This window comes from Megalobrama amblycephala, linkage group LG3 (genome assembly GCF_018812025.1).
Source record: "Megalobrama amblycephala isolate DHTTF-2021 linkage group LG3, ASM1881202v1, whole genome shotgun sequence".
NCBI classification, from domain to species: domain Eukaryota; kingdom Metazoa; phylum Chordata; class Actinopteri; order Cypriniformes; family Xenocyprididae; genus Megalobrama; species Megalobrama amblycephala.
In genome coordinates, this window is record NC_063046.1 from 48,394,870 (window position 1) to 48,421,987 (window position 27,118).

At 38.6% G+C, this 27,118-nt stretch overlaps 1 protein-coding gene across 9 annotated transcripts in view; it reads left to right on the forward strand.

Moving 5' to 3' along the window:
- The window catches only part of serpinh2 (serine (or cysteine) peptidase inhibitor, clade H, member 2), an 89,801-nt gene that overhangs the window by 35,663 nt on the left and 27,020 nt on the right, over positions 1-27,118 (forward strand). The window contains exons 3-8 of one of the 9 annotated variants that reach the window (XM_048185857.1): positions 5,596-5,697; positions 5,822-6,033; positions 7,202-7,334; positions 17,895-18,314; positions 18,438-18,601; positions 24,001-24,626. In XM_048185857.1, coding sequence (XP_048041814.1) covers positions 24,008-24,626 — 619 coding nt within the window. In that variant the 5' untranslated portion in view covers positions 5,596-5,697; positions 5,822-6,033; positions 7,202-7,334; ... (1 more) ...; positions 18,438-18,601; positions 24,001-24,007. Of the gene's footprint in view, positions 1-5,595; positions 5,698-5,821; positions 6,034-7,201; positions 7,335-9,144; positions 9,332-17,894; positions 18,602-22,365; positions 22,801-24,000; positions 24,627-27,118 lie in introns of those variants that run through there. The other 8 variants (XM_048185859.1, XM_048185855.1, XM_048185856.1 and 5 more) reach the window with 8 other exon arrangements.

Genomic DNA, 27,118 nt, shown 5'->3' on the forward strand with positions numbered 1-27,118 from the left:
TTCTAAAATACAGGGGGTGGGTCAACTTACCCACTGGCTCATCTTACCCCTACATAAATGATGCTTTATTAACAAAGTTTGGGAGGAGCACGTTCAGATAATTAACCTAATTAACACGAGAGGAGCGCATTCAGTTAATCAACCCAATTAATGATAAGAGGTATATATCAAAGACTATAGAATAACACAAGACACATCACTTGTATTGTTTCGAAAAAGTGCAATGCGCAATATGGCGTAATAAGTCCCGCCTTCTAAAAAAAGAGCCAATCTCCCGATTGCTAAATTCATCGCGTCACTGTAGCAGCCGTTCCTATAGAAACAGTCAGAGATACAATGAGATACAAGAGACGTGCATTTAGAATTGTGCATTAGGTTGATCCAGCCTGAAAAATACCATTTTATGTCATGATTCGAGTGTTTAGAAACAAAATTTATGAGACAGCTGTTGCCAGTTGCATTGGTGATTTCAAATATAAAATTTAATCGAAAGCTTGGCAAACAGCTTTGGAGAATTTGATGTTTCTCCATTCAAAGAGATAGGAGCTGCACTTGAATGCCTGAGAGGCGTTTCAAAGATGGCCACCGAGTGACTTAAAGGAACTTTGGTATATATACAGCAGACTTACCTCTATTCCTTGACAGTTTATCAGCATCCCTCCTCCACTCCATCTCCTCACTTCTAGTACTAACTATTCTTATCACAACCGGGAGGAGTACTCTGGGTTTGGGCTAAATTTCCGAGCTCGGAGCCCTCTCCCCGGACAGCACGCCAAATATGCATAACCTTTCTCTAATTATATGTAAGTGTGAACTCGTGAAATGCATACCACCACGTCTACCGCCACGAATGAACAAAGAAGGAGAATAAATTGAAAGGGAGGGTGGAGAAACTATGTTATCTAAGATTTATTTTGTGACATAATAACAGCGAAGTACTTTTTCGTTCGTTGCTTAGGGGGGAAAACAAAAAAGTTTAAAATACCTTCGCAATGGTATACTTTTAACGATAATCCAGATGCCGTCCACACTGATGTGATGGGCATTTAGATGAATATGTGAATATGAAATATGTGCTGCGTGCTTTCCTCTCAAAAACAAAATAAACATGCCACAAAAATAACAGCAGTGAGAAAACAGCAGTTAAGAAAGCATCTGTGGATATGTTTACACGAACTCTGTACTTTATTTTAATACAGCATCTAGAACCAAAAAGCATCTTTCTCCACTGATGGGCATTCAAAGGCAGATGTGTATTCTGATAAGTTTTATTTTTTTTTTTTTTTTTAGTCAAAGTAACAAAAATTCATGTTAAATATATAAGTTGCCATATTTTTATTTAAATATTTTATTATGATGTTTTGCCTTTTTTTATATATACACTACTGTTTAAAAGATTTTTTTACTAATATTTTTGAAAAACATCTCTAGTTCTCAACAAGGCTGCATTTATTTAATTAACAAATACAGTAAAAACGGTAATACTGTGATGTATTATTGCAATTTAATGTAACTGTTTTCTATTTTAATATATTTTAAAATGTAATTTATTCCTGTGAGGACAAAGCTGAATTTTCAGCATCATTACTCCTGTCTTCAGAGTCACATGATCCTTCAGAAATCATTCTAATATGCTGATTTTTTGCCCAAGAAACATTTATTATTATTATCAATGTTGAAAACAGCTGCTTAATACTTTAGTGGAAACCATGATCCATTTTTTTTCCCAGATTCTTTGAATAGAGAGTTTAAATCAGCAGCATTTATTTGAGTTAGGTTTATGTAAAAGTATTTACTGTCACTTTTGATCAATTTAATGAATCCTTGCTGAATAATTTTTCTTTAGAAAAAAAAAGTCAGGGTTTGGGGTTGTTGATTTTGAAGGGTTTGGGACTACAGGCTACGTGTTCTTGCAGTGGTCTCAACCAATCAGAATTGTCCTAACTAATTAGTCATGTCATATATGGCATTTACAGCTCAGGTAATTGGCTCAAAACATGTTGCGGTCCCATGATCTGTCTGTTATCTGTGTTAGTTAGCTAGCTCTCTCCAGGTATCACAAACCTCCTTGCTCAACACAGCCCAGAGCATTATTGGTAGAACTAATCAACTAGTCACCTAACTGGCACAAATCCTATTGCATTTTAGTACATCATTAAAATAATTCCAGATCTCTCAAAGGCTTTAATCAGAAATGATTTCATCGGATCCATCTGTGAGTTGATTAATGAAAGTGTTCATCACCTTCTGCAGATATTTTCTTCTACACACCCTCACACTCCAAAGCTTATGTCTTTTTCCCCCCCATAAAACAGGTCTTTTCTTGTCCTTAACCAGTTGGACTGAAGTTTGTTTCCATTACAAAAACCATGACTGCAACTTTATTCCTTGAATTTTGAGCTGTTACTTCCACAAACGATGAACCTAAATATGTATGATGGCTTTTGTGCTTTCGCTCTCAAGTTAATTATGTTGTTTGTGGGTCTCATATGGTCTTGTATTAATCCAGATGGTTTCTAAAACAAGTCTGCAATGCTTTAGAAATGCTAAATGAACGTTGTCTTCGCGCATTTAGTTTGATTAATAGTGTTGTTGTTATTGAGTCTGGGGCTGGTGAGAGACTCAGGTGGAAGGGTCGTGATCCTGTCTCCTACCTTCATCACCTGTCCATCATACACAAAGTAGGCTGGGACTGGCTGTGTCGGGCTGTCCATCAACCTTAGTGGGAGGGTCACAAATAATGATAGCACCCCATCTGGCCACAAGGGCGACATCACGGCGAGCTGATTGGGGTGAAAGACCAAGTACGCCCACTTTTTCCTCTTCAGTCCAAGACGTACGAGCGAAACTCTGGCACGTGCGTATGTATGTGTGGTATGACGTGCCATTTGAGAGAGACAGATGGGATCCACTCACATATACTCACACTGACGCTCGCTCACTCCAGCCTCTGCCTCGTTTCACCCTCGGCTCCCCGTGATGCTGGCAAGGTCGTGACCTCTCTAACCCTTGACTTTAACAGACTGGACAAACATATGGAGGTAACTTGGGGGAAATAAAGTTTTGTGCGCACACATTTCACGCTTATCGTCGCAAACTTCATTTCCCATTAAAGCCTCACTCCTGTCACGATTCGGTGTTGTCTGCTCTCATAAACATCCCATCAGTTGGCAGAGATCAACAGCGGTTAACTCCATCTCGATTTGCACGTCCGTAGCGGATCCGGAGGCCCGCGGGCGAACGCGACGCTGCCCTCACCTGCGCGCATTAACATTCTAATGCCACCCGCATTGATGTCTGCATCCATTAAGACGAGAGCGCTCAGGGCTGCCGTGTGCACGCGATACAAGAACTCCAATCTGTCATACAGAGTCATAGCTGTTCCTACTCTCGGCGAACACGCGTGCGCGCAAATTCCAGACAAACATTTGGTGATTCCTGCGGTGTTCGCTTCCATCTTGATCAGAGCAATAACGGTGCTTCTTAATGTCTCACCTCATTGAGATTCTATCAGTCTATCAGTCACTGGCCTCACACACACACTCTCTTTCAACCTGAGGAATGGCATTCTCATTAAGATACATCAGATACGACGACTCCTGAACTGAGCACACAAACTCATTTCCACCGGCTCTCGTAAACGTCTTATTAAAACAAATCTCTCCTTATTTTCCACCTGTGCGTACGAATGTCGAAATGATTTGTATTTGTGCTGGTATACGTATCGGTAAATATGCATAATGGAATCAGTGTGTGTGTGCGCTTGTGTAGATGTGGCCCAAAACCTCACCCGCCGTCAGTAATGACAGGCACAGCGTAATTAGCCTGGGGTAAACAATTAACACAGGAGATCTATTCTGATGCAAATGACCAAACCCCAGCAGAACCAGACACAATGCCGCCTCAATGCATTTAGAGTCATTATGATCACCTTCCAGGTTGGCGAAGCACACCGTTCGGTGTGTGTGTGTGTGTGCGTGCCGGTGCATTGTCTTTGTTATTTATTGTTATATTTCTGCAGCTCTGTCCTCTGTTTGCCATTCTCATTAAGGTTTAGGGTAAATGTTTTTTAATAATGGCGCTCCAGGTAAGCCGTATGGAAATTTCCGTCAAATTGGGAGGCCGAAGAAACATTAACAGGCAAAGACGGTGGCGCGTGGGTGCAAACCTGAGCTTTCAATCACAAGGCCGTTTCTCTGTAATCACACCATCATTGTTCATGTTCCTTCCTTTCTCCTCCACCGTTGTCTCTCGTTCACCATACAGTCGTACCTCTAAATTAGCGCCACTACGTCTGCCGCCATTTGCTGTCCGTTCTGCTTTTCAATTACCTCTGCATGTTTAATTTACTCCCTGGATTTAATTTTGAAAGTCACAGATTGATTGTCATAAATGGAGCTATTTATTTTTTTTGTGATGGGATGTGGAAGTGCATTATGGGATTCGTTTTAAGGCACACATTAATGTCTTCATTCACTGTTTCACTTAAACACTTATTTCTCTATTATGCTTTGCATTTGTATTTTAAGCATAGAGCGAGCTGGATGTAAGTATAGATATACTGTATATTTCTATGCACTGTTGAGTCATTTGTAATGTTTTTTGTGTTCATCCATTTTGAAAAGCTTTTAAGGTCATCTGTGCAAATGCACACGGGAATAGAGTTTTGTGTAATGGCAGCACTTATTCACTTAATCGAGATCATACGATATACTTTTTTTCCCTCCCGGAACAAAATCTCCGTCTTTTCATGAGGGAAAAAAAGACTGTTCCCTTTCCTCTAAGAATAATTGAGGCAATAGTGAACACAGTTGCTAATTAATCATGCAGTAGCTGAAAATTGAGGTGAAAGAGAAAAAGATGAGAGGAGAGGCAGAGAGATGAGAGGACCTGGATGAGAGATGAGAGACATCTAGAAATGAGAGGAGAGGGCAAGAGTGGATGAGTGCAGGTCACATGGGGAGGGAGAATGTAAAAAAAAAACAGGATCATAAAGGAAACATTGGAACAAGATCGAGACATGGTTTGAATTTTTGAAAGATTGGCACATTATAGATTTATGATTGTAATAACAGACAAGAGGCGCATTTAAAACAGTGCTCTGTTTACAGTGTAGTACGGAGCCCCTAAAGGGACATAGTGATGGAAAAAAAATATGAGATGAGAGGAAAAATATGTCAATGCTTTTGCATTATCTCGCAAATGTTTCGCGTTCCCTAGAGAAAAGGTTTTGCGAGCGAACTCAAACGTGAAAGTATTATGCTATCATTTAAGACATTTCTTCTTATATAGAACCCTTTTGGCATAAAGGGTCAAATTAAGACAAGAACTCTTCTATATGGAACCCCATTGAACATTTTTGAGAGGGTTTGATTTATATGTACACTACTGTTCAAATGTTCGGCTTTAGTGTTATTCTTTTGAAAGAATTCTCTCATGCTGACTAAGGCTGCATTTATTGATCAAAAATACAGTAAAAACAGTAATATTGTGAAATATTATTACAATTAGATTAAATATTTTCTATTTCTATTTTCTATTTTAAAATAGAACAAAAACATTTATTTCTCAATCATGCTGGTTTAAATTTTTCAGCTTTTAGAAATGTGTGGGAGAAAGATTTTGGTCGCATCCCTGAGAACAAAGAGTGAGAGAAGAGGGCCTTTAAACATGGACAGTATATTTATTTGCAGTAAGGTAAGAGAAACACAGTATAAAATTGCACATCACTTGTATTGTCCCCCTGAAGGTAATTTTTTTTTACTTCATAATTTGTTAAATATGGATATTTTTCTTACACAAACGCATCGCTTCGCTTTAGAATGCCTTTATTAACCCCCGGGAGCCGTGTGGAGTACAGGTTTATGATGGATGGCTGTGGATGGAGGTGCTTTCTTCAGCTCCCGGGGTCTGAAGAAATTGATCGCACTCACTGCCATTATAAATCCAGGATGCGTCAGGATATTTATTAATATATCTCCGATTGTGTTCATCAGAAAGAAGAAAGTCATATCCACCTAGGATGGCTTGAGGGTGAGTAAAGCTTGGGGTAATTTTCATTTGAAAGGGAACTAATCTTTTAACAAAATTAAATCACAAAAGTTGTCAGTTTGCTGACAAGAGTGATGTTGGTACACCTTGGAATATGTTTTGGTTATGTCTGTTAATCTCACGATTCTAAAGCAAGGTCCAAAAGAGATTAGAGAACATATTTGGTTATACTATACTATGTGTAAGACCCTTGGTTCTTCATCTAGGTCTAGGTCTGGTGCGCAATAACTTGACACTTGCGCCGCAGGACGTAACTCTAGCTCAGAAGTTGCTTTTCATTGCTCAAAGTTGTATTTTACTTAATTGGATTGAAGACAAACCGCCATCAATTCACTAGTGGTTTCAAGAGATTTAAAGTATACTTCCGTTTGAAAGAATTTTTTTTTTGTATGTTATTCCTGTTAAAAAACAATAAATATTCAATTAAAAAATGTTTTTGAAAGGTATTGTATGTCTAACACTGCATTTGAGCAGCGATGACAAGTTGAGGCTCAAACAATTCTGTGAGGTTTGGGTGGCACTACCTGTTTGTCCAACCATGGCGAATGGGGTGGGACAAAATGGGCTTTAAGAGGATTTGAGACCCTTCCAGACCTTTTAAGACACTTTGAGATTTTCTGGGTGAAGAGAGGTTATGGCTTGTCATATTCAGTCTTTCTCTCTCTCTCAGGAGCGCATGTTTTATTTTATATTTGTGGGACAAAGGTCCATTCTCTTGGAGTTCTGCTAAAATTACCCTCTTAGCGTCCAACAGCCCCTCATTATCTTTCCATCTATCGTCCATTCATTCATCCATCCCCCTTCCATTTTCCCAATTCTATTCATCTCTGCTGTTCTCAAAACCATCTAATTCATTCCATTTATTCTTCCTTAGTTCTACCCTTCTCTCCATTATTCCTCCATCCTCTTCTCTTTCTGCTCTGTTCATCATCCCACTACCTGTAATGCCCTTTTCCATCTCTCATACACCATCATTCCCAATCTCCTCTTTCCATTTCTCCTCTCATCCTCATCCACTCTTCATCCCTGCCTGTGCGGCCCACTCCAAATTGGAGAGGGCTGGTTTCCTCTAATTAAAATCTTTAATCAGACTCCTAATTAGCCTAACCAGAGCCCTGTAAATCATTTCCGCCTCTTGCCTCTCCTACAGACCCGGACCAAGATCCTTTTTAAGAGCATTCGGCCCGCTGTAATGCAGCTAAGTGAAAGCGAACTGCTGCAGAGGGATGGATATGATGGAGAAATAGGAAGACACAGGACCGTGCCCTCGTTCATTTTTCTGGGTGGGTTTCCTGTGATTGGCTCACTGGTGTGATCTGTGCAGTCTCTAATGTGGTTTAAAGCTTTATCAAGTCATTCTGTATTGATGGCAAAGGCTGGTGATTTTTCATTGCAGTGCACTCTAAAATTTGCTGGGTTCTGTCTGTTGGGTCATTTTGTTGGGTTATTTTCAAAGTGTTGGGTAGATTTGTGGGTATCCCTGCTGGGTTAAATTTCACTGACAGTAGAAATGGTGCACCCCCTCATAAACTATTCTGTTTGCTGGGTTATAGTTACCAACTGCTGGTTTGCCAAACTGAAATAAACCGGATTGGTAAAGGTCAATTTGTCTTCTGTCCTGAGAGAAAAACTTCTGATTTTCCTGAATAACTCTAAGGTTTGTATACACTTGTGTATGAAATAATTACTGTACAGACAAAAAAACATTTGTAGTTTCGACATTTTTTAACAATTATATTTACAGTAATACAAAATACAATAGTATTTGTCTTTATGTGTATGTACACTGTAAAAAAGAATTGTTGGTTTAACTTAAAAAAGTAACTTACCTGGTTGCTTTAAAATTTTAAGTTCATTGAAATTAAAAATTTGAGTTAATACAATGAAGGCAATTGGTTTAATCAGCAAAACTCAAAATATCATGTTTTCTGAACTACATTAATTAATTGATTTGATAAAAGAAAAAAAATGTTCTGATAACAAATCATGAAAATATTTTTTTACAGTGTATGTGTACATGTAAATAACACATAACACAAATACTGAATAAATACATAAATTATATATATAACAACCCAAAATGGACAAACCCAGCGATTGGGTTGTTTTAACCCAGCAGTTGGGTTAAATGTTTGCCCAACCTGCTGGGTAGTTTTATTTAACTCAACTATTGTTTAAAAATTACTGCTTGCTTAAAATGAGTAAAATAAAACTGCCCAGCACATTGGGCAAACATTTAACCCAACCGCTGCTTTAAAACAACCCAATCACATCCATTTTCAACCCAACTTGGGTTGTTTTTAACCCAACAGAATGATATATATTACTAAATAAAAGAATAAATAGACTAGCACTAGCAATCATTAGAACTGCATAGAAATTCATGATGGCCCAAGCAAAGATGGATGGATGATTGAATGAATGTCCTTTACTGATCCCTAAGGGGAAATTGGGGAAGATGAGCTGTTGAATAGACTGCATTCTTCTATTACCTCACCGCACTCAGTTCTGTCAGCTTCCTTTACTAATTAGGCTACACAGACTGAGTCTCCATAGCTAACCTGCCTCGAGGCTAAAACTTTATATGACTAACCTCTGCTTCCACACCATCTTTCACATGAATCCAAGCCACGGGTCTTTCCTTAAATCCACCCGTATCCAGTGAAAAATCGAACTCCCAGGTGACTGGGGCTAATGTACACAGTGGATGACCTTTGCCACTGTTAATGGTTTAATGTCGGGGTTTAGTTGTGGTGGATGTGGAACAAGAAACGTAATGAACTCCACAGCATTAGCCGTGGCTGATTACTCAGCACAGCTGGATGGGGACATGATGGAAAAGCAGCCTTGTTTTCCTCGCTCTCTCTCTTTTCTCTCTTGTTTTATGAGCTTCTGCCTAATGCCCCCAAAACGCACTTACAGTCTCATCTCCACGGTAGCTGAAGTCATTATTTGGATAAATGACATCACCTGTTGATTTTCTCCAGACCCTCGAAGGCTCATATCTCTTCTTCTGCTCCTTTCTTTTGTCTCCCGTGCTCTTCTCCTTTCCCAAGCCGCAGGCCTGGTATTTTTAGGGCCGTGTGAAGGGGTGAAAGCATCGAGCACTTTTTCTCTCATCTCTCCATTTTAATCCCTGAGTGATGGCTGAAATGTGCAAGGCCCAGAAATGACTGTCTCTCCTCGCCTGCGGGCATGAGCCATCAGTCACCTCACTACAGACTAAAACAGCACAATTCCTCGCCAACCTGCCTACGGAGCACACATGCGGCCCCCAGAGGTGTGTACTTGTGTGACTGTTGTGTAGTTGTGTATGCGGGCTGCATTATGCTGGAAATTAAGAGCACTTCCTTTGTGCCGCTTGGAAAACACTGCTGGGCTAAATGGTGCATTATGCATATTTCACTTTTTCACCCTTGCTTTTCATGATGACCAGGTTGGTTGTACTTATTCACCTCTTTGAGCCAAAAATGAACATGCTTCTATCGCATCACAGACACACATACACTCCTGTAATGTGTGAAAGGGTTAGTTCACCCAAAAATTAAATTTCTGTCATTGATGTTGTTCCAAACCTGTAAGACATTTGTTCATCTTTGGAACACCAATTAAAGGTGCCATCAAATTGAAAATTGAATTTACCTCGGCATAGCTGAATAACAAGAGTTCAGTACATGGAAATGACATACAGTGAGTCTCAAACTCCATTGTTTCCTCCTTCTTATATAAATCTCATTTGTTTAAAAGACCGAAGAACAGGCGAATCTCAACATAACACCGACTGTTACGTAACAGTCAGGGTGTACGCCCCCAATATTTGCATATGCCAGCTCATGTTCAAGCATTAGACAAGGGCAGAACGTCTGGATGTGCACAGCTGAATCATCAGACTAGGTAAGCAAGCAAGAACAATAGTGAAAAATGGCTGATGGAGCAATAATAACTGACATGATCCATGATAACATGATATTTTTTGTGATATTTGTAAATTGTCTTTCTAAATGTTTTGTTAGCATGTTGCTAAAGTACTGTTAAATGTGGTTAAAGTTACTATCGTTTCTTACTGTATTCACGGAGACAAGAGCCATCATTATTTTCATTATTAAACACTTGCAGTCTGTATATTTCATAAACACAACTTCATTCTTTATAAATCTCTCACAGTGTAGCATTAGCCGTTAGCCACAGAGCACTATCAAACTCATTCAGAATCAAATGTAAACATCCAAATAAATACCATACTTACGCGATTAGACATGTTGCATGACGAACACTTTGTAAAGATCCATTTTGAGGGTTATATTAGCTGTGTGAACTTTGTTTATGCAATGATAGAGTCGAGAGCTCGGGAGGGGGCAGAGAGCGCGAGCAATTAAAGGGGCCGCAGCCTGAATCGGCGCATTTGTAATTATGTCTCAAAATAGGCAGTTAAAAAAATTAATTAAAAAAAATCTATGGGGTATTTTGAGCTGAAACTTCACAGACACATTCAGGGGACACCTTAGACTTATATTACATCTTGTAAAAAAACATTCGATGGCACCTACCAAGAGGTAATTACCACATTCAAGGTCCAGAAAGGTAGTAAAGACATTGTTTAAACAGTCGACATGACTATAGTGGTTCAACCTTAATGTTATGAAGCGACGAGAATACTTATTGTATGTAAAAACAAAACGAAATTAATGACTTTATTCAACAATTGATCATGTAGTACACACGGTAGTAGTAGTAGTAGTAGTAATATCTTTATTTTTCCCTTCACAAGGCAATTTATGTAGCATTCAATATCACAAACACACAACTAATACTTTTGACATCATGGCAAAACTAATATAAAAAAACATCACAACACACAGCTACGAAGTGCAGTGCTTCCGTGTTCTACGTCAGAACGCCGACTGAACTAAGCCTTTAAGGTTTTTTATTTTTATTTTTTACTTTTATTCTAACATTTTGTTTTCTTTCTGTTATATATGTATTTATTCTTTTAGTCAATTGTGTGTTATTTGTTATTTTGTGCGTATATACACTACTGCTCAAAAGTTTGGAATAATTAAGGTTTTTTTTTTTTTTTTTTCATGTTTTTAAAAGAAGGCTCTTATGCTCACCAACACTGCGTTAGTTTGATCAAAAATTCAGTAAAAACAGTAGTAATGTGAAATATTATTACAATTTAAAATAACTGGTTCCTATTTGTAATTTATTCCTGTGACGACAAAGCTGAATTTTCAGCATCATTACTCCAGTCTTCAGTGTCACATGATCCTTCAGAAATCATTCTAATATGCTGATTTGCTGCTTAATTACCATCAATTTTTTATTGGTGCTCAATTATTAATAATAGTTCTTATTATTCCAAAAGTTGAAAACAGTTTTTGCTGCTTATTTTTTTTGTGGAAACAAACCATGATACATTATTTTCAGGATTGAATACAAAGTTTTTATTTGAAATAGAAATATTTTGTAACATTGTAAAAGTCTTTACTGTCACTTTTGATCAATCCTTCATGAATAAAAGTATTAATTTCTTAAAAAAAAAAAAAAAAAAAAAGATCTGACCCCAAACTTTTGAATGGTAGTGTGTCATGGTTTCCACAAAAATATTAAGCAGCTCAACTGTTTTCATCATTGGTAATAATAAGAAATGTTTCTTGAGCACCAAATCAGCAAATGCTTTTCACAACAACCGTGTTGGTTGCACTTATTCACCTGCCAGGAGCCAAAAACGCACATGCTTCTATCGCATCACGGAAACACGCACGCACACACACACTCCTGTAATGCATAATGCATTGTGCTGTAGCCGTTTCAGCGTCGTCAACCCCCCCTCCGCACGCCCAGTCTGTTCCAGGCTATCAGACATGACAGTGCCAGCTGGGCTCCTGGCAGCAGCCGAGCAGGGAGGAGGAGAAAGAGAGAGAATCCAAGAGAGAAAGAGAGATGGAGACACAGCAGGACAATGTGAAGAAAGGATGCAGGGGGGAAGGAGAGAAAGAGCGAGAGGGAGGCGGTGGGAGGCGCGGTTTGCTGCACTCCGGCGTCTGTTCCGTTCCCTGCTGATCTAAGACGTGTTGCAGAACCGTGCCGGTCGGGTTTTTTGGGACGGAAAGCTGCTCTGGGTTGAGCAGTGTTCAGTTTGTATAAAGACAGCTGTCAGCACAGGAGTGTGTGCCACTTCCAAACACTCCACTCATCGCTGACTCACTCTGAGCAATTAACTGCTCCAGTTAACCTCGCTTCTGTTGATAGAGTGGAGAGAGAGAGAGAGAGAGAGAGAGAGAGAAGGGAGAGAGAAAAAAACAGTATCTGAGTGTATCTGTTTGAGCAAATCACCATGTGTGTTCAAGAAAGTGTGAGAACTGAAGAAAGTCTGTGTGCGTGGCTGTCCATCTGTCTGGGAAGGTGTGCCTGTTTAAACCAGCATGTGTGCTTTAAACCAGCATGTGTATGTGATCATGTCTGAGTTAGCTCAGACTGTTCAGAGACTTTGCAGCTTATTTCCGTGCGCCCATGTTGCCTCGTGTATGTGTATAGCTGTGCGTCCCGATACGCATGCTTCCCTGTGAAAAAGCAGTATGTGAAATGATTAGGTTGTTCAATGCTTGATGGATGACGCACTGCATCTGCCAAGATTCGTGCACCTAGTGGATGTTTTGCTATCTCATTATTCGCTGGTCAGAGTAAAGGTAAAGGTCAGTGCTTATAGGACTGATGTAATTTGTCAAGGAATGTATTTATTCAGCATGTCTAAACATCTACATGCCTAATGGTTGAGAAGTTCTTTTTCATTTTATTAACTTTTGTTCAATTTTTCTAGGATTTATATATATATTTTTTGAGACATTTTCCATCCAAGATAATGTGAACATATGGAACATGAACCTTATTCATAGGACTACTGTATCCTGAAAATAAGTAAATTACTCATTTGATATTAAAGGTATAGTCTCCTAAAAATGAAAATTCTGTCATCATTCTGTCATCAAAATATCAAGAAGATATTTTGAAGAATGCTGAGATAGAGTTATCAAAAGTACTGACTTTGGTACCTATCGGTACTGAAATTTTAAAAATGTGATGCTTTGAGCACTGTTGAGCGGATTCATAAACACCTCTGATTGGCCATTGTGTTGACGCGCTCAACATATATGTCTGTGATTGGCTTCAATGATCAACGCACGGGAGCGTTTGAAAGCACACGGAAGAATCTAAATCTAAAAGCTTCCAAACTCTGTCAGAATGGCTTCCAGTTTATCTGAGTTTAAATCATGCCTTAAAACTCATCTTTTCTCTCATGCTTTTGGTATATAATGTAGGTATTTGAGTATAATTATATATGTGTATGTTCATGCATGTATATGTATGTCTGTATATGTGTATATGGGGTGTATCTATGTGTGCATGTATGCGTATATCATGTATGTCTCATGTACGTGTGTGTGTACGTGCAAATATCTATATATATAATGTAGGTGTATATGTATGTGTGTATACATATGGATGTATATATTTGTGGATATGTGGATATGTGTGTGTATATAACGTCCATATTTCTCTGCCTTCTGTTTCTTTGTCTTTTAACTGTTTCTTTTATATTTTATGTACACTTCTCTTCTAATTGTTGTACAGCACTTTGGTCGGCCTGGCCGTTTTTAAACGTGCTTTAGAAATAAACCGAACTTGAACTTGAACTTGAAAAGCGCTTTGAAAGCGGGAGCGTTTGAAAGTAGGCATCTATCAGCAGACTGGTCCGCGATAGACACCTGCTTTCAAATGCTCCCTTGCGTATCTGTGTAAGCGCTTGGTGAGGAGCATCATTGATGACTATTTACAACATTTTTACAGCGTTGATCATTGAAGCCAATCACAGACATATCTGATGAGTCGTGAACACAATGGCCAATCAGAGGTGTTTACGAATCCGCTCAGCGCCCAAAGTGTCACATTTTTAAAATTTCAGCACCGACTAGGTACCAAAGTCGATACTTTTGACAACTCTACTGATAACCAAAGAGTTTCGTTTTCCACTGACTTCCATTGTATTTTTTGTTAGTACAGAAAAAAATAACTTGTTGGTCTAACTTAATTCAATTATGTTACCTATTTCCACACATTTGAACTGATTTATTTGAACTTAAGCTAGGTTAATTGTACTGATGAGTAAAATTCATCCTAATTGCATGAGATCACACCAGTTTCATTTAACGTATTCTGTGAATGTTTCCTGAACATAATTCACTCTTGTTGATCTAACCAGTACTATTGCAATTCAGACTGGTGCCCTTGTGCGGAGTTGCTCAAGTTTTCTGCGAAACATTTGTAGCATGCAAGTAATGATCAGGTAAAGAACTTCTCATCACTGGCTTTAGAACAGTTAAAGCTTGTTGAGAACAACATAGATTTATTTCATGTAGCCACCCATAGCCTAACCACAAGGTCTACACTTCAGCATAATGGTAACCTCATAAAAATCGACATAACATAAACTCTTTTAAATGTCAAATATAACTGAACAGCAAACTTTAAAAGGTATTTCCCTTTCCTAAAAAACACATAATTTAAACATTTACTGTCCTGATCTATCCCTACGCAAAGCATGCTGGGAACTAGAAATCCACTGCCCAGTTTCAATCAATGCAACATAAATGATTTGTGTAGTCCCAACACAAATGGTTTAGGTTAACCTAACATTTTGCAAATTTATTTTCATTTAACATAATACAATTGAGTGCAAATGCCAATTAAAGGTCCCGTTTTTCGTGGTTTTTTGAAGCTCTGATTGTGTTTATAGTGTGCAATATAACATGTGTTCATGTTTCGCGTGTAAAAAACACAGTATTTTTCACATAATTTACTTATCTGTATACCGCTGTTTCCACTGTCATAAAAACGGGCTGATGACTTCCATGTTCTATGAAGTCCCTCCTTCAGAAATACGTAACGAGTTCTGATTGTGCCAGCGGTTCCTGTGTTGTGATTCGACAGCAGCTTAGCGCTCCTTGCCCGGAAAGGTCACGCCTCTTACCATAACGTGGAGATGCACGCGCTTGTGTTATTGTAAACATGTCTTTAATTTTACCCTATCAATTTGAGCCGGAATCAGACCCGGTGATTGGACTGCGGGATGAAAATAACAGTGTTTCGACGACATGGCGACAAACACACTCTACAAACGCAACTCTTGTGTATTCCTGTGGGTGGAGGTTAGTCAAAAAACTGTTTTATAGTGACATCATTAAAGAAGGAAGTAGAGGGATGTAGTCCAAACTGGCCGTTCAATGTAGGCGACTTCTGTTAAATAAAATATCTCGCTTGGCATTGAACTTTGAGCTTTAAAATTTTACAGATTTTATTTATACTCTAACAACAACATTACACACTAACTAAAGTTTGAAACATGGGATCACGAAGAACGGGACCTTTAAGTAAAGATTTGTGTTGGTTCAGCTTATTTTATTTAAATAAACTGAGCAAGCAGCTAGAATCATTTTTTTGTGTAGAAGTCAGTGGGAAACTAAACTGTTAAGTTAGCAACTCTTCAAAATATCTTCTTTTGTGTTCAGCAGAAGAAAGAAAGATATACAGGTTTGGAACGATTTTTTGAAGATTAAGTTAAGAAAAACTGTCATGAGACAATATTTTGTGTGTACAGTATATTGTCCATAGATAATATATAATCTATGGTTTTGTGGTTTATTTGTATGTATGCTATTTTAATTTGTGGTTAGGTCCAACTGTATCAGGTGACAGATCACTGTCTGCACTCACATCGCTGGTCATTTGCATAAAGTTGAACTCTGCTCAGCTTTGCCTTCGCCAACCTTCTATTTCCCATCTCTTATAAAATATGAAAGATTTCAGGTTACTTTGTAGCTCTAAATCACTGCAAAATCGCCTTTTACCGTGTAAACCCACATGTATGTTTGATAGGTACATGGGTTTCTGAGGCCTCTACATCATTTAAAATGATCAATGCTTTCTCAAAAATACCTTTAGTATATGATCTATTACATGTCTTCTGCACTGTAGTGGATTTTACCTACTCTTCAGGAAGTAGAATTGTTAAGGGGTGAGTAAAATTCTGTCATTAATTACTCATCCTCATGCGTTTCAAACCTGTTAATTTTTGGAATGCAAATAAAGATCTTTTTGATGAAACAGACAGCTACGCAATATTCAAACTTTGACGCTTCATAAAGAGATCGTAAAACGAATCCATATGAATTGAGCAGTTTAGTCCAGATTTTCTGAAGAGACACGATCGCTTTATATAATGAACAGTTTGAATTTAGGCTTTTATTCACTCATAAACATTCATCAACTCACACATCAGTTGTGGTAAACGGAAGCTCAAGTATGTTCACATGACGTGCGAGAACCAATGAAGTTCATTCTCGTGTGTTTCACGTTTGAGCTTACTTAGCTTGTTCTTGTGCGTCAAGCAGGTTCGGTTGAGCTTCTGTTTATGTTCGCTGATCAATGTTTATATGTGAGGAAAAGCATAAATTAAATCTTTGCATCATAAAAAGCGATTGAGTCTTCATTTGCGTTCCGAAGATGAACGAAAGTCTTACGGGTTTGGAACAACATAAGGCTGAGTAATTAAAGACATAATTTTCAATTTTGCTTGAACTAAACCTTTACTGTCTTTTTCAGAATGTATTGCGATGCACGTCTTTGTGCAGGGAAATCTTTGTGGTTTACTTATGCTTGCATAACATTATGGAAAAACCATGTTTAAAGGTGCCCTAGAATTAAATATTGAATTTATATTGGCATAGTTGAATAACAAGAGTTCAGTACATGGAAAAGACATACACTGAGTTTCAAACTCCACTGTTTCCTCCATCTTATATAAATCTCATTTGTTTAAAAGACCTCTGAAGAACAGGCGAATCTTACATAACAGTCGGGATGTACGCCCCCAATATTTGCATATGCCAGCTCATGTTCAAGGCATTAGACAAGGGCAGAACGTATGGATGTGCACAGCTGAATCCTCAGACTATGTAAGCAAGCAAGAACAATAGCGAAAAATGGCAGATGGAGCAATAATAACTGACATGATCCATGATAACATGATATTTTTAGTGATATTTGTGAATTGTCTTTCTAAATGTTTCGTTAGCATGTTGCTAATGTACTGTTAAATGTGGTTAAAGTTACCATCGTTTCTTACTGTATTCACGGAGACAAGAGAGCCATCGCTATTTTCATTTTTAAACACTTGCAGTCTGTATAATTCATAAACACAACTTCATTCTTTATAAATCTCTCCAACAGTGTGTAATGTTAGCTTTAGCCACGCAGCATAGCCTCAAACTCATTCAGAATCAAATGTAATACATCCAAATAAATACTATACTCACATGATCCGATGTATGCATGCAGCATGCATGACGAACATCTTGTAAATATCCATTTTGAGGGTTATATTAGCTGTGTGAACTGTTTTTATGCTATTCAAGGCAAGTTCGAGCTCCGGGGCGGGGGAGCGGGAGATTTAAAGGGGCCGCAACCTATATATCGGTACATAGTTAATGATGCCCCAAAATAGGCAGTTAAAAAAATGAATCAAAAAAAATCTATGGGGTATTTTGAGCTGAAACTTCACAGACACATTCAGGGGACACCTTAGACTTATATTACATCTTTTAAAAAGAAGTTCTAGGGCACCTTGAAAATGTGTGCATGAAATAAGATGAAAATATATGCAGTTTTTATACATATTTTGTCTAAACGTTTAACCATTTTAGTTTTAAAAAAATAAAATATTTTATTTCATATGTCAGGCTTGGGTTATTTATGTATATTTCTCTGCCTATATGTGCTTTAACCAGACGGCGTTACAGAAAAACACCACCTCTGTCATCTGCTCCATTCACCCGACACCCTTGTTCTTGACTTGGGATCGCCCTGAGGGTCGGCCGCCCGGTTTGCTTCGTCTCGCCGGAAAATCCTAGAGCCTCTGCCTGGAAACATCTGAGACAGAGAACAGATGGCGCTGTGATTTCTGACAATTGTGAACATGTTTTCCCCCCAACTGTGTCTGTGTGTGTTTGTGCTCTTTTAGCTATCCAGACCTCTGCTCCTGTAGACTATACACCCTTGGGTGTGTATTTGTATGAATGTGAGAGTGACAAAGAAAGGGGAGAGACGGAGGAAATGCATGTGTTTATGTTCTTTTCAGGCCTACTTGCTGCTGTGGGTCAGACCCATGGAGTCATCATGGATAAAAAGCACTGGGAAACGCGCCACAGGTCCGTCACTCAACGCACTCGGATCCAAATGAGTACAACAGAGTGTTGACAGATCTTCTCTTTTAACGCTGATCTCAGAGCAGTATTCCAGAATCCCTTATTATGATGAGAATTTCAATGCAGATGAGAGCGACTGCTCTGAAACCAGCACATATGGGAGACTAAGCGTGAAACGGCACCCGGCGGGGCCCACGGGTCAGGGATGATGATGAACTGATGGAACGCATGAAGGAGCTGAACTGTTTGTCCTGAAATGGCTCCAACATATAAAAGACCCTGCAGTAAAGGTGTGTATATGTGTGTGTGTGTGTGTGAGAGGGAGCGCTTTACTGTCTACAGGCTCGTACGGAAAGTAAATCAGGGGCCTATTGTACCGTAAATGTCATTCGCCCTGCCTCTCGTCTCCTGTCGCTGGCAGAGTGTTTTGCGGGTTATGAGACTGGATGGACACCAATACTCTGCCTTAAAGGTGTCCAGAAGATGCTGGAAGAGACTCGTGCACGAGATGAACTGTGAATTTTGGTCTCTGTATGTTTTACAAGACAGCATCCATAAGGAAAATCAATTAAGCTGAATGGTAAATGTCAGTTATTTCTGTATAATGTCTCTGGCACTATAAAGACGTCCAACATATTTAAAGCAAATGCATGCCCTTTGGGGAGGCATATAATAAGGTAAATAGCAGAGTAAACTAGATTTTTACACATTCTAGAGAAAATGAGAGAAGTGCTTGCCTGTGGAAAACTTGCTGCCACAATGCTAGGTTGGTTGCCAGGTCATTTAAATGCAATTGCTAATGAGTGTTTTTTTTTTTTCAATATGTTTTACTATTATGGCACAATACCATATCAATTATCTGCCAATATTAGAGTTATATATATATATATATATATATATATATATATATATATATATATATATATATTAGAGAATATTAGCCACTATTTGATATTTGTGCATGCTCATTTCCTCTAGTTTTACATTTGCCATCAAAAGTTAATCTTGAAAAACCCTACTAATTTAATAACACTATGAAATGTTATGCAAATCTTAAAATGAATATTCATTTTTCTTACTGTAGATTATAAAGTTCTGATCCCTAAATTTATTAGTGGCTTTGATGCACTTATAATGATGCTTTTAACATCCAAAATTGTCATAATTTAGAAATGAAAGGCATTTTTCCTACCCTGATTTTAGCCCTCTGGTTTGAACGCTCTGTTTTAAGGGGCATGTCTGCTGCTAACATCTTTCCATTTGAAATAGCCAAGTATGACTCTCTCTTTTAGCGCGTTTTTACTATTACAGCTCTCAAGGTTAACTAATCGTGAAAAGTGCTGCATTACATTTAGATCTATGGCATTATATTTAGATCATGGCATGAAAGGTTCCAGTGATGAACATTGTAGCCGATCACAGACATGTTGTTGAGCGCATGAAAGCAGTGATCTAGTCATTGCAACTCAATTTATGCACACTAACGAAGGCTTTCATAGTCACTAACAGTGCAAACGCGATATAACTAAGAGATTCGTTGAATAAAACGAGAGTTTTGGCACATTTAGTCACTGATAAACTCACGCCGTTTGATTGACAGCTCCAACGCAAAGGGAGCTTTCTTTGATCACTTTCTTTATATATTTTAATCACAGTTTAAATAACAGATTATTTTCATCCTCCTAAGAGAAACAATGTAAAGTTCATAGTCACTAGTTTGATTTACTCTGACACATAGACAAAGATCTTCTGATTGTACATGAATCATTACATATCAGACTAGGCATTAGAATTAACAAAGTTACTTACATGTTGTTGCATTACTGTCGAGTCCATATAAGTCTGTTTGCAAAGCCTGCGCCAAAATGCGATTGATTTACCAAAGAATCCACAGTGTAATGTATCGAATAGAAATAAATAAAGCTCAACTGAAACATTATTGTTGAAAATAAATAACCAAATTCCTAGCATTAGGATCCTTTGAAAGGTAATGTTATTTTTGTCCTGTTGTATTGCTCTTCTCTCCTCATATCACTAACACACCAGTGGACGGGGCTAATGTTGCAATGATGAAGTTGCAAGGTGTTGATTTCTTCTGCGGAGACGGCGTTTCACCTATAGGCACATTCCAGGATCAGTCGTTCAATGGGTCTGGTGTCAATAAAAGCTTTTATTTGACTAACAAGAAAGTTTTCAGTTCTGAAACTTACAGGATATTCTTTTATGATGAACTCTTATATATCAAAAGCTCAAGGTAAATTTGATTTCTCAACTTATGACCCCTTTAAATTACTTATTAATAAATGTTCACCTTTTGATTATTATTGTTGCCTCTAGTAATTATGTCTGATTTTTAATTTTGGGTTCATTTTTAAGCCAGCCATATAGTAATTTTTAAACAATAGTTAGGTTAAATAAAACTACCCAGCACGTTGGACAAACATTTAACCCAACCGCTGGGTTTGTCCATTTTCAACCCAACTTGGGTTGTTTTTAACCCAGCATTTTTTAAAGTGTACTTTCAGCCATTTATTGGTTAATGGCCATAACATAAAAATTATTATTGTCTTATTGTATTTGCCAGAATTTTGAAATTGGTGCATCCCTTGTTCTGGACAGTTGCTGTTCCAAGTAAAAACGTTCTGTTCCGGTCACTCCTTTAGTGAATGTTTTCATGTCTGCATCATGCCTCAGAATATTAGTTCGTCATTTTCATAAACAAATCATCATAAACAAGCTATACATTCCCTTTTAAATGTAATCCAGTGCAGTCATACCCTGAGGCCAAACATTTAACGTCCACAAACCTAATTCGAGGCTAATTTAGAACATCTTTGTACGTGTATGTCCTGATAAGTGGAAATAAGATCCTGCAAAGGCATTTGATACATCAACGGAGGGGTGGAATGAACATTAAGGGTGTAAAGGTGCATCTGGGAGGTCAAAGGCTGGATATAAGAGTACAGCAAAGGGAAGGCTAAAGGTGTCTCATTGGTGAAAGGTGAGACCCCTGGAAGATGCAGATCTCCCACAGGGTGTCCAGGGATCTGTGAAGTTTCCCCAGGGACTCGTTTAGGTGCGAAGCAGCCGCGGGTAGATGGATCACCTGGGCTGCTGTATCTGTGAAACCTGCTCATTATAGGCTCGCCTGGCTGTGATAACCTGATCGGTTTAACAGTTGCTCTTATAACGGCTAAGGTTTTGATTTGATACCAGGGAGGGGGTGATTGTAGCCCGGTATGAAAGGGCAACTAATTACAGGCTCCAATGACTGTGATGTTCTGCGAGTGTCCTTAAGGCAGCAGCTCCCACAGAGATGGTTAAGACGTATCCAGTTACACCATTACACCCTATCTTCCACATAAAGCAAGAAGCCATGACCAGTCACACATTAGTCATCATTACTGTGAGTGCACGTGTGTGTGAAGGAGGGGCGTATTTCCAGTCAGCATGCTGGCAGAATGTGCACGTTGGGGGTGAATGCACTAGATGTGATGCGTGAGGCTTCTGACAGCTTTAGATTCAAAAAGCATATGTACAGCATGTAAGTCTAATTAGCCATCACAACATATGAGTGCAAGCTAGTGTGTGACAGCCATACAGAGGCATTGTGAGTGCACTTGTATATTCGGTGGCGTGTGCTTTCTAGACGACTATCTGAGAGTGTGATGTGGATTAGAGGAGTAATTGGCATAGCCTATGTACTGTCATGTCCCAGCAGGCTGTTTAGTATTGCGGCGTGTTTGCCATGATCTGAGAGTCTGTCTCCAGGCCTGATCCTCCGTTTCCACCGCCTCTGACTATCTAAACATCAATTGATTCTGTCTGCTTGTGCTATCTGCTTATTGATCAATTTGCAGTTCAACTTGACTAATCTTGAACTATACCTTAACTGATTTTTTTTTTTTAATGAAGCTTTCTCTGAGGATGTTGGAACATGTCACAGCTGAAATACAAAACTGGGAGCTGAGAAGTGTGTTTAATGCTTTCGCGGGTGGATACATGACACGCTATTATAGGACAAGTCGACCTTATGTTGGGCCGGGGCAGTGTAGACCGCGCGCGCCCCCTTTCGGTCGCTATTATAACTGCGGGCTTTCCTCGAGGTACAGCTGAGGGGAAACAACCAGTTGCGTAAAAAAGACAGCTTTTTGTCAATTTTGCTGGTCAAAACACCAACAAATAATGCGCTCTGACTCTTTTTATTGTGTATAACATTAAAAGAGAAAAATGACTCGGTAAATAAGAACGCATTGTTTAGGTATCTGCTAGTAAAACGCGCAATGAGATTTATTATGGAATGTGCGATTTCTGGAAAGGGGAAAAATACCCGGATTGAGTCCAGAGAGAATGCATTCGGCTTGTGGAAAAGTGAGCAAACTGTGAAAAGACCCTCCTCTGTCACGTCTGAACCTGCCCTGTCAGTTCCTTTCAGCTCAAACCCGCAGAAGAAGCCGGAGAAAAAGAAGGAAGCTTTAATTAATTAACGGTACAAGCAAACAAGGAACTTTTTCACTTTGTTTTTTGCCCCTCAGTTCTCCGAGCAGACGGAACAGCTGCGCTCGCTCAGCAAGCGCAAAAATCAACATCTACTGTTCCGCCAGTATAATATCCTCCGACGTCTGCTGTTATTTAAGGGGCTTGTTTATTCGGTCTTTTCTGTGATCTCTCGGATATAAAGCGAAATTTCCGGAGGACTCTGTTCGTTTCATGGTTTATATTTGAGAGGATTTTAACGCTAATATTAGAGATGAATAGGCCGTGAGGATGCCTGGTCACTATTTAATGCCCTGTCAGCAGTGCAACAGTCGGGAAAACGAATTTGACGTCGGGATTAGAGTGTCAGAAGATGGACACGCCTAAAAAATTTCCACAGCAACATTTTCCACCAAAATACCATATATGCTACAGTTGTTACTACTGTAAAACTGTAATGCATTTAAATGGAAAGTTTTCAAAACATATCTTTCATATTAATTTATTTTATAGTACAGTTTTATTGTAGTTACTGTGGTATTTTGGAGTAAACTCTGGTTATCACTGTATTATTTTTGTTTTGTTAAGGCAACCGAGAATTATTTTGTTCTTTCTTTTAGAATATTGTTGTTCTATGGGATGGATTATGGCCTGTGCCCATATGCCTCTGAGCTGAGGTTCCTGAAGCTTCCAGAAGCAAGGCACTGCAAATGTAAAATTAATATAGATAGGCAAACAGTGTTTGAAAGTTCGCCAATAATATAATTAAAATCAATGAATTTTGGGGAGTCTCCAAGAAGCTGGTGCCCTGGGGCCTCACAGGACCATAATCCATCCTTGGGGTTCAGGACTTCAATATAAATTAGCATTTTTTTAATGAGAGAGATAGAGAGAGAAAAAAAAAAAAAAAAAACTTGGATGGGACTTGATATTGTCCGTCGAAAATTGATTCGATTGTGAAAAGTGGGCGTTATACCAGAATGAAGTGTTTGGAAAAAGAATCATTTTTAACAAAATCATTAGAATCAAGAGAGATCTCAGAGGCGAAGAGATCATTTGAATTACATTCACAAATGATTTATGCACAATACAACACGTTTTTATGAAGTAAATGAGATCAGTTTAAATTTCATGTTGACCGATAAGACTGCAATATACTTAACATTTGTAGAATAATATTTTAATATTTTATTTTATTTTGCTTTCCCTTCAGACCTGCAATGCTGCCCATTTCTCCTGTTCCTCTCCTGTTTCTACTACTGTTGGCTCTGCAGAGCGTCTGGTCATCTACTCCACAGGAACCGAAAGTTCAAGGCTCGCCTCAGCCAGAAATCTCCAGCTTACATCTCCCCACCTGGAGCCTGGGACTGCAGCTGTACAGGTCGCTCCGCACTGACGGTTCCAAGACCAACACCTTCATCTCCCCGCTTCTGTTGGCCAACTCTCTGCTGGCTGTAGGAGGTGGAGCTAATGGATCCACAGCAGGCCAGTTTCATGATCTTCTGAGGATCACCAAAAATGAAAAGGCAGTTGGAGAAGCTTTGACCAGGGCACTGAAATCTGTTTTTGAAGCTAATGGAACCAGCTACACATTGCACAGTTCCTCCGCACTGTTTTCCAAACAAGCCCCTGAACTGGAGAAGAGCTTTCTGGAGAAGCTCCAGACCCACTTTGGGTTGCAGCATGTGGCCCTGGAGGATGCACAGAAACAGACTGACATGGAGAAGCTCCAGTCCTGGGCTAAAAGTGGGATGGATGGGGAAGAGACAGCAGCTCTGGAACAGGCACTGGAGACCAAACCTGGAGCCATGATTCTAGCCAATGCACTGCACTTTAAAGGTGAGAAGAAATAATAAGTTGAAAACTAGTTTAGCTGGCTTAATATTATGCTAGAACACAATTCTGTGCTAATATGATATTGAGTCAAACAGGTAAAGGAAAGTTATTTTCATCAAGGAATGCAAATAACACATCACAGGACATAGCATATCACAAAGAAAGACTAAAAAGCTTCTGTGAATAGCATGTTTTAGGAATAGGCTTTAGACAGAGTTATACTGAAGGTGTGGCTTGCCTACTGTACTTAAAGGATCAGGAAAGTTGTCTAATCTTGAAGTTTTATGGTCCATTATGTGTTTGGATGGTGGCCAGACTGCATTGCAAAATTCATGGCCTCATCTTGCCTGATGCACTGTAAAACCTGACTTTACTTTAATGGCATGTGGGAAGTAAATACTATCATTTTCTATCATTTGAGTTCTTAGCGATGCTTTGTTTGTGAACTAATCAGTGTTTTTGAATGAATTGTAGACGTGAAAGATTTGTAGACATGTGTATTTTAAATATAAATTAATAATAGTTTATCTGTAATCTGATTGGCAGACTGGCTTTGTAGGAGCGCTGATGTACATTCACAGCACTTGGATCATTAATTCAACTGGGATTTAAATAAGTGATTCAAACAATTTGTTCAAAAACACTGATTCATTCAGCAAACAAATCAAGTGACTGCTGCATCCAAAATCGCAGACTTCCCTACTATGCAGTAGGCAAAAAGTATGGGACAAAAGAGTATGTCAGAATTCACCGTACTCATAAAAGCGTAGCCAGAAAGTACTACTTTTGGCGAGATTCTGAAGTCTGCATATGATGCAGGCAGGTCACATGATAATGACAACATGGCGGATTTAGTACATTCGGATTACATACTAGACACATTCATACTATATAGAACATAGTTTTTAGAAGTCGCAAACTAATTACTTATTCAAAATAAGTATCTACTCGAGAGTATGCGATTTCAGACAGAGCCACTGTCTTTATAAGTGAATAATTGGATCATTTAACACAATTTGTTTAGCAACACCACTGTGTTACTCTACATTTTTTGTTGTATAAAAGATCACAAAGACATATAAAAAAAATCATATTAAATATTTAAGCAACATTACAGTTATCATGCTGTTAGTCTGAACATAAGCACAGCTCATGTCTAATATTACTAATATTCAAAGTAACTGAGCTCTTGCTCCAGTTATTAATCTTTCATTTTTAGCACACAAAATATGCCAGCTTGTCGCCATCCACTCGCCTAATAATGTAACCTGCAAAAAGATTCACTGAAGAAATCAGTGAACAAATCTGATTCAAAAGTCACTGGAATTAATCAAAATTCCCACCACTATGAGTTGTACTTCTGTATTTCCGAATGAAAAAGTAATTTATCTAATGCAACTCAAATAATTTAAGAATGTGAACAGTTGTACTTGTAACATTTTTGCTTTTCTCACTTCCAGTTCTCTACCAATTCCAAGGTCATTGGTGATTTAAAACAGTTTTAAACACACGGATATTACCCTGTTTCTAAAAAAAAAAAGAAAGAAAGAAAGAAAAATGGCAAGAACTGATATTTGAGCCAAACAGGATCAGATGAGTGGTCGTAGCACCGCTGGGCTTCCGCTCTCTTGCGTGCTGGAGAATTAGCTAGTACAGATTGTGCTGCTGCTTGATAAATGAAGTATAAGCAGTTGCACGACTGATGCTGAAGGTGAAAATTTGCTTGGAGGATAAGGAATCACACTTTAGGGGGTGTGCAAAACATACATGTGTGTGATTATAGTGATTTATGTTGGTGTAGCAGATGCACCTGTGAGGTGCATGTGTTTATGACGTATGTGTTTGTATGTATTTGTGTACTGTATACACACCTGTTTGTGTTCACGCTGGGAAGTCTGATTCATTTTGGTGAACTTTTCTTGGGTGGAATAAACGATTCATTATTTTTTCATGACATTTTATTAGTTTCCAAACTACAGTCAAGTGATTTACAAACGATTAGTGTATTGGTGTGAAATGAGACAGTAATTCACAATGTCAGGGATGATGATATACCATCTCCAGTATATTTAGGAAGAGCCTATGAATCTTCCCAGGAGAGGTGGCGTGTCATCTTAAATAATGTAGTAATGATCGTCTGCATCTCCTGCCCTCCAGTGAGTGGCTATAGTCTTAAAGGGATAGTTCTCCCAAAAATGAAAATTGGCTGTTAATTTAATTCACCCTCAGGCCATCCAAGATGTAGGTGACTTTTTTTCTTGAGTAGAGCAGTAAAGAAGATTTTTAGCTGAAACTGTGGTCCTCTGTGATTCATATAAGACAATGATTACCATCACTTTGGGAGTAAAAAAAAAAAAAAATGTATATAGGCAAACAAAATGAATACGTGGCTCCTGGCAATACATTGAAGTAATATGAAGCGAAACGATCGGTTTGAGTAAGAAACTGAACGTTATTTACAAATTACCTGTAATCAACAGCCTCGGCAAACGGTC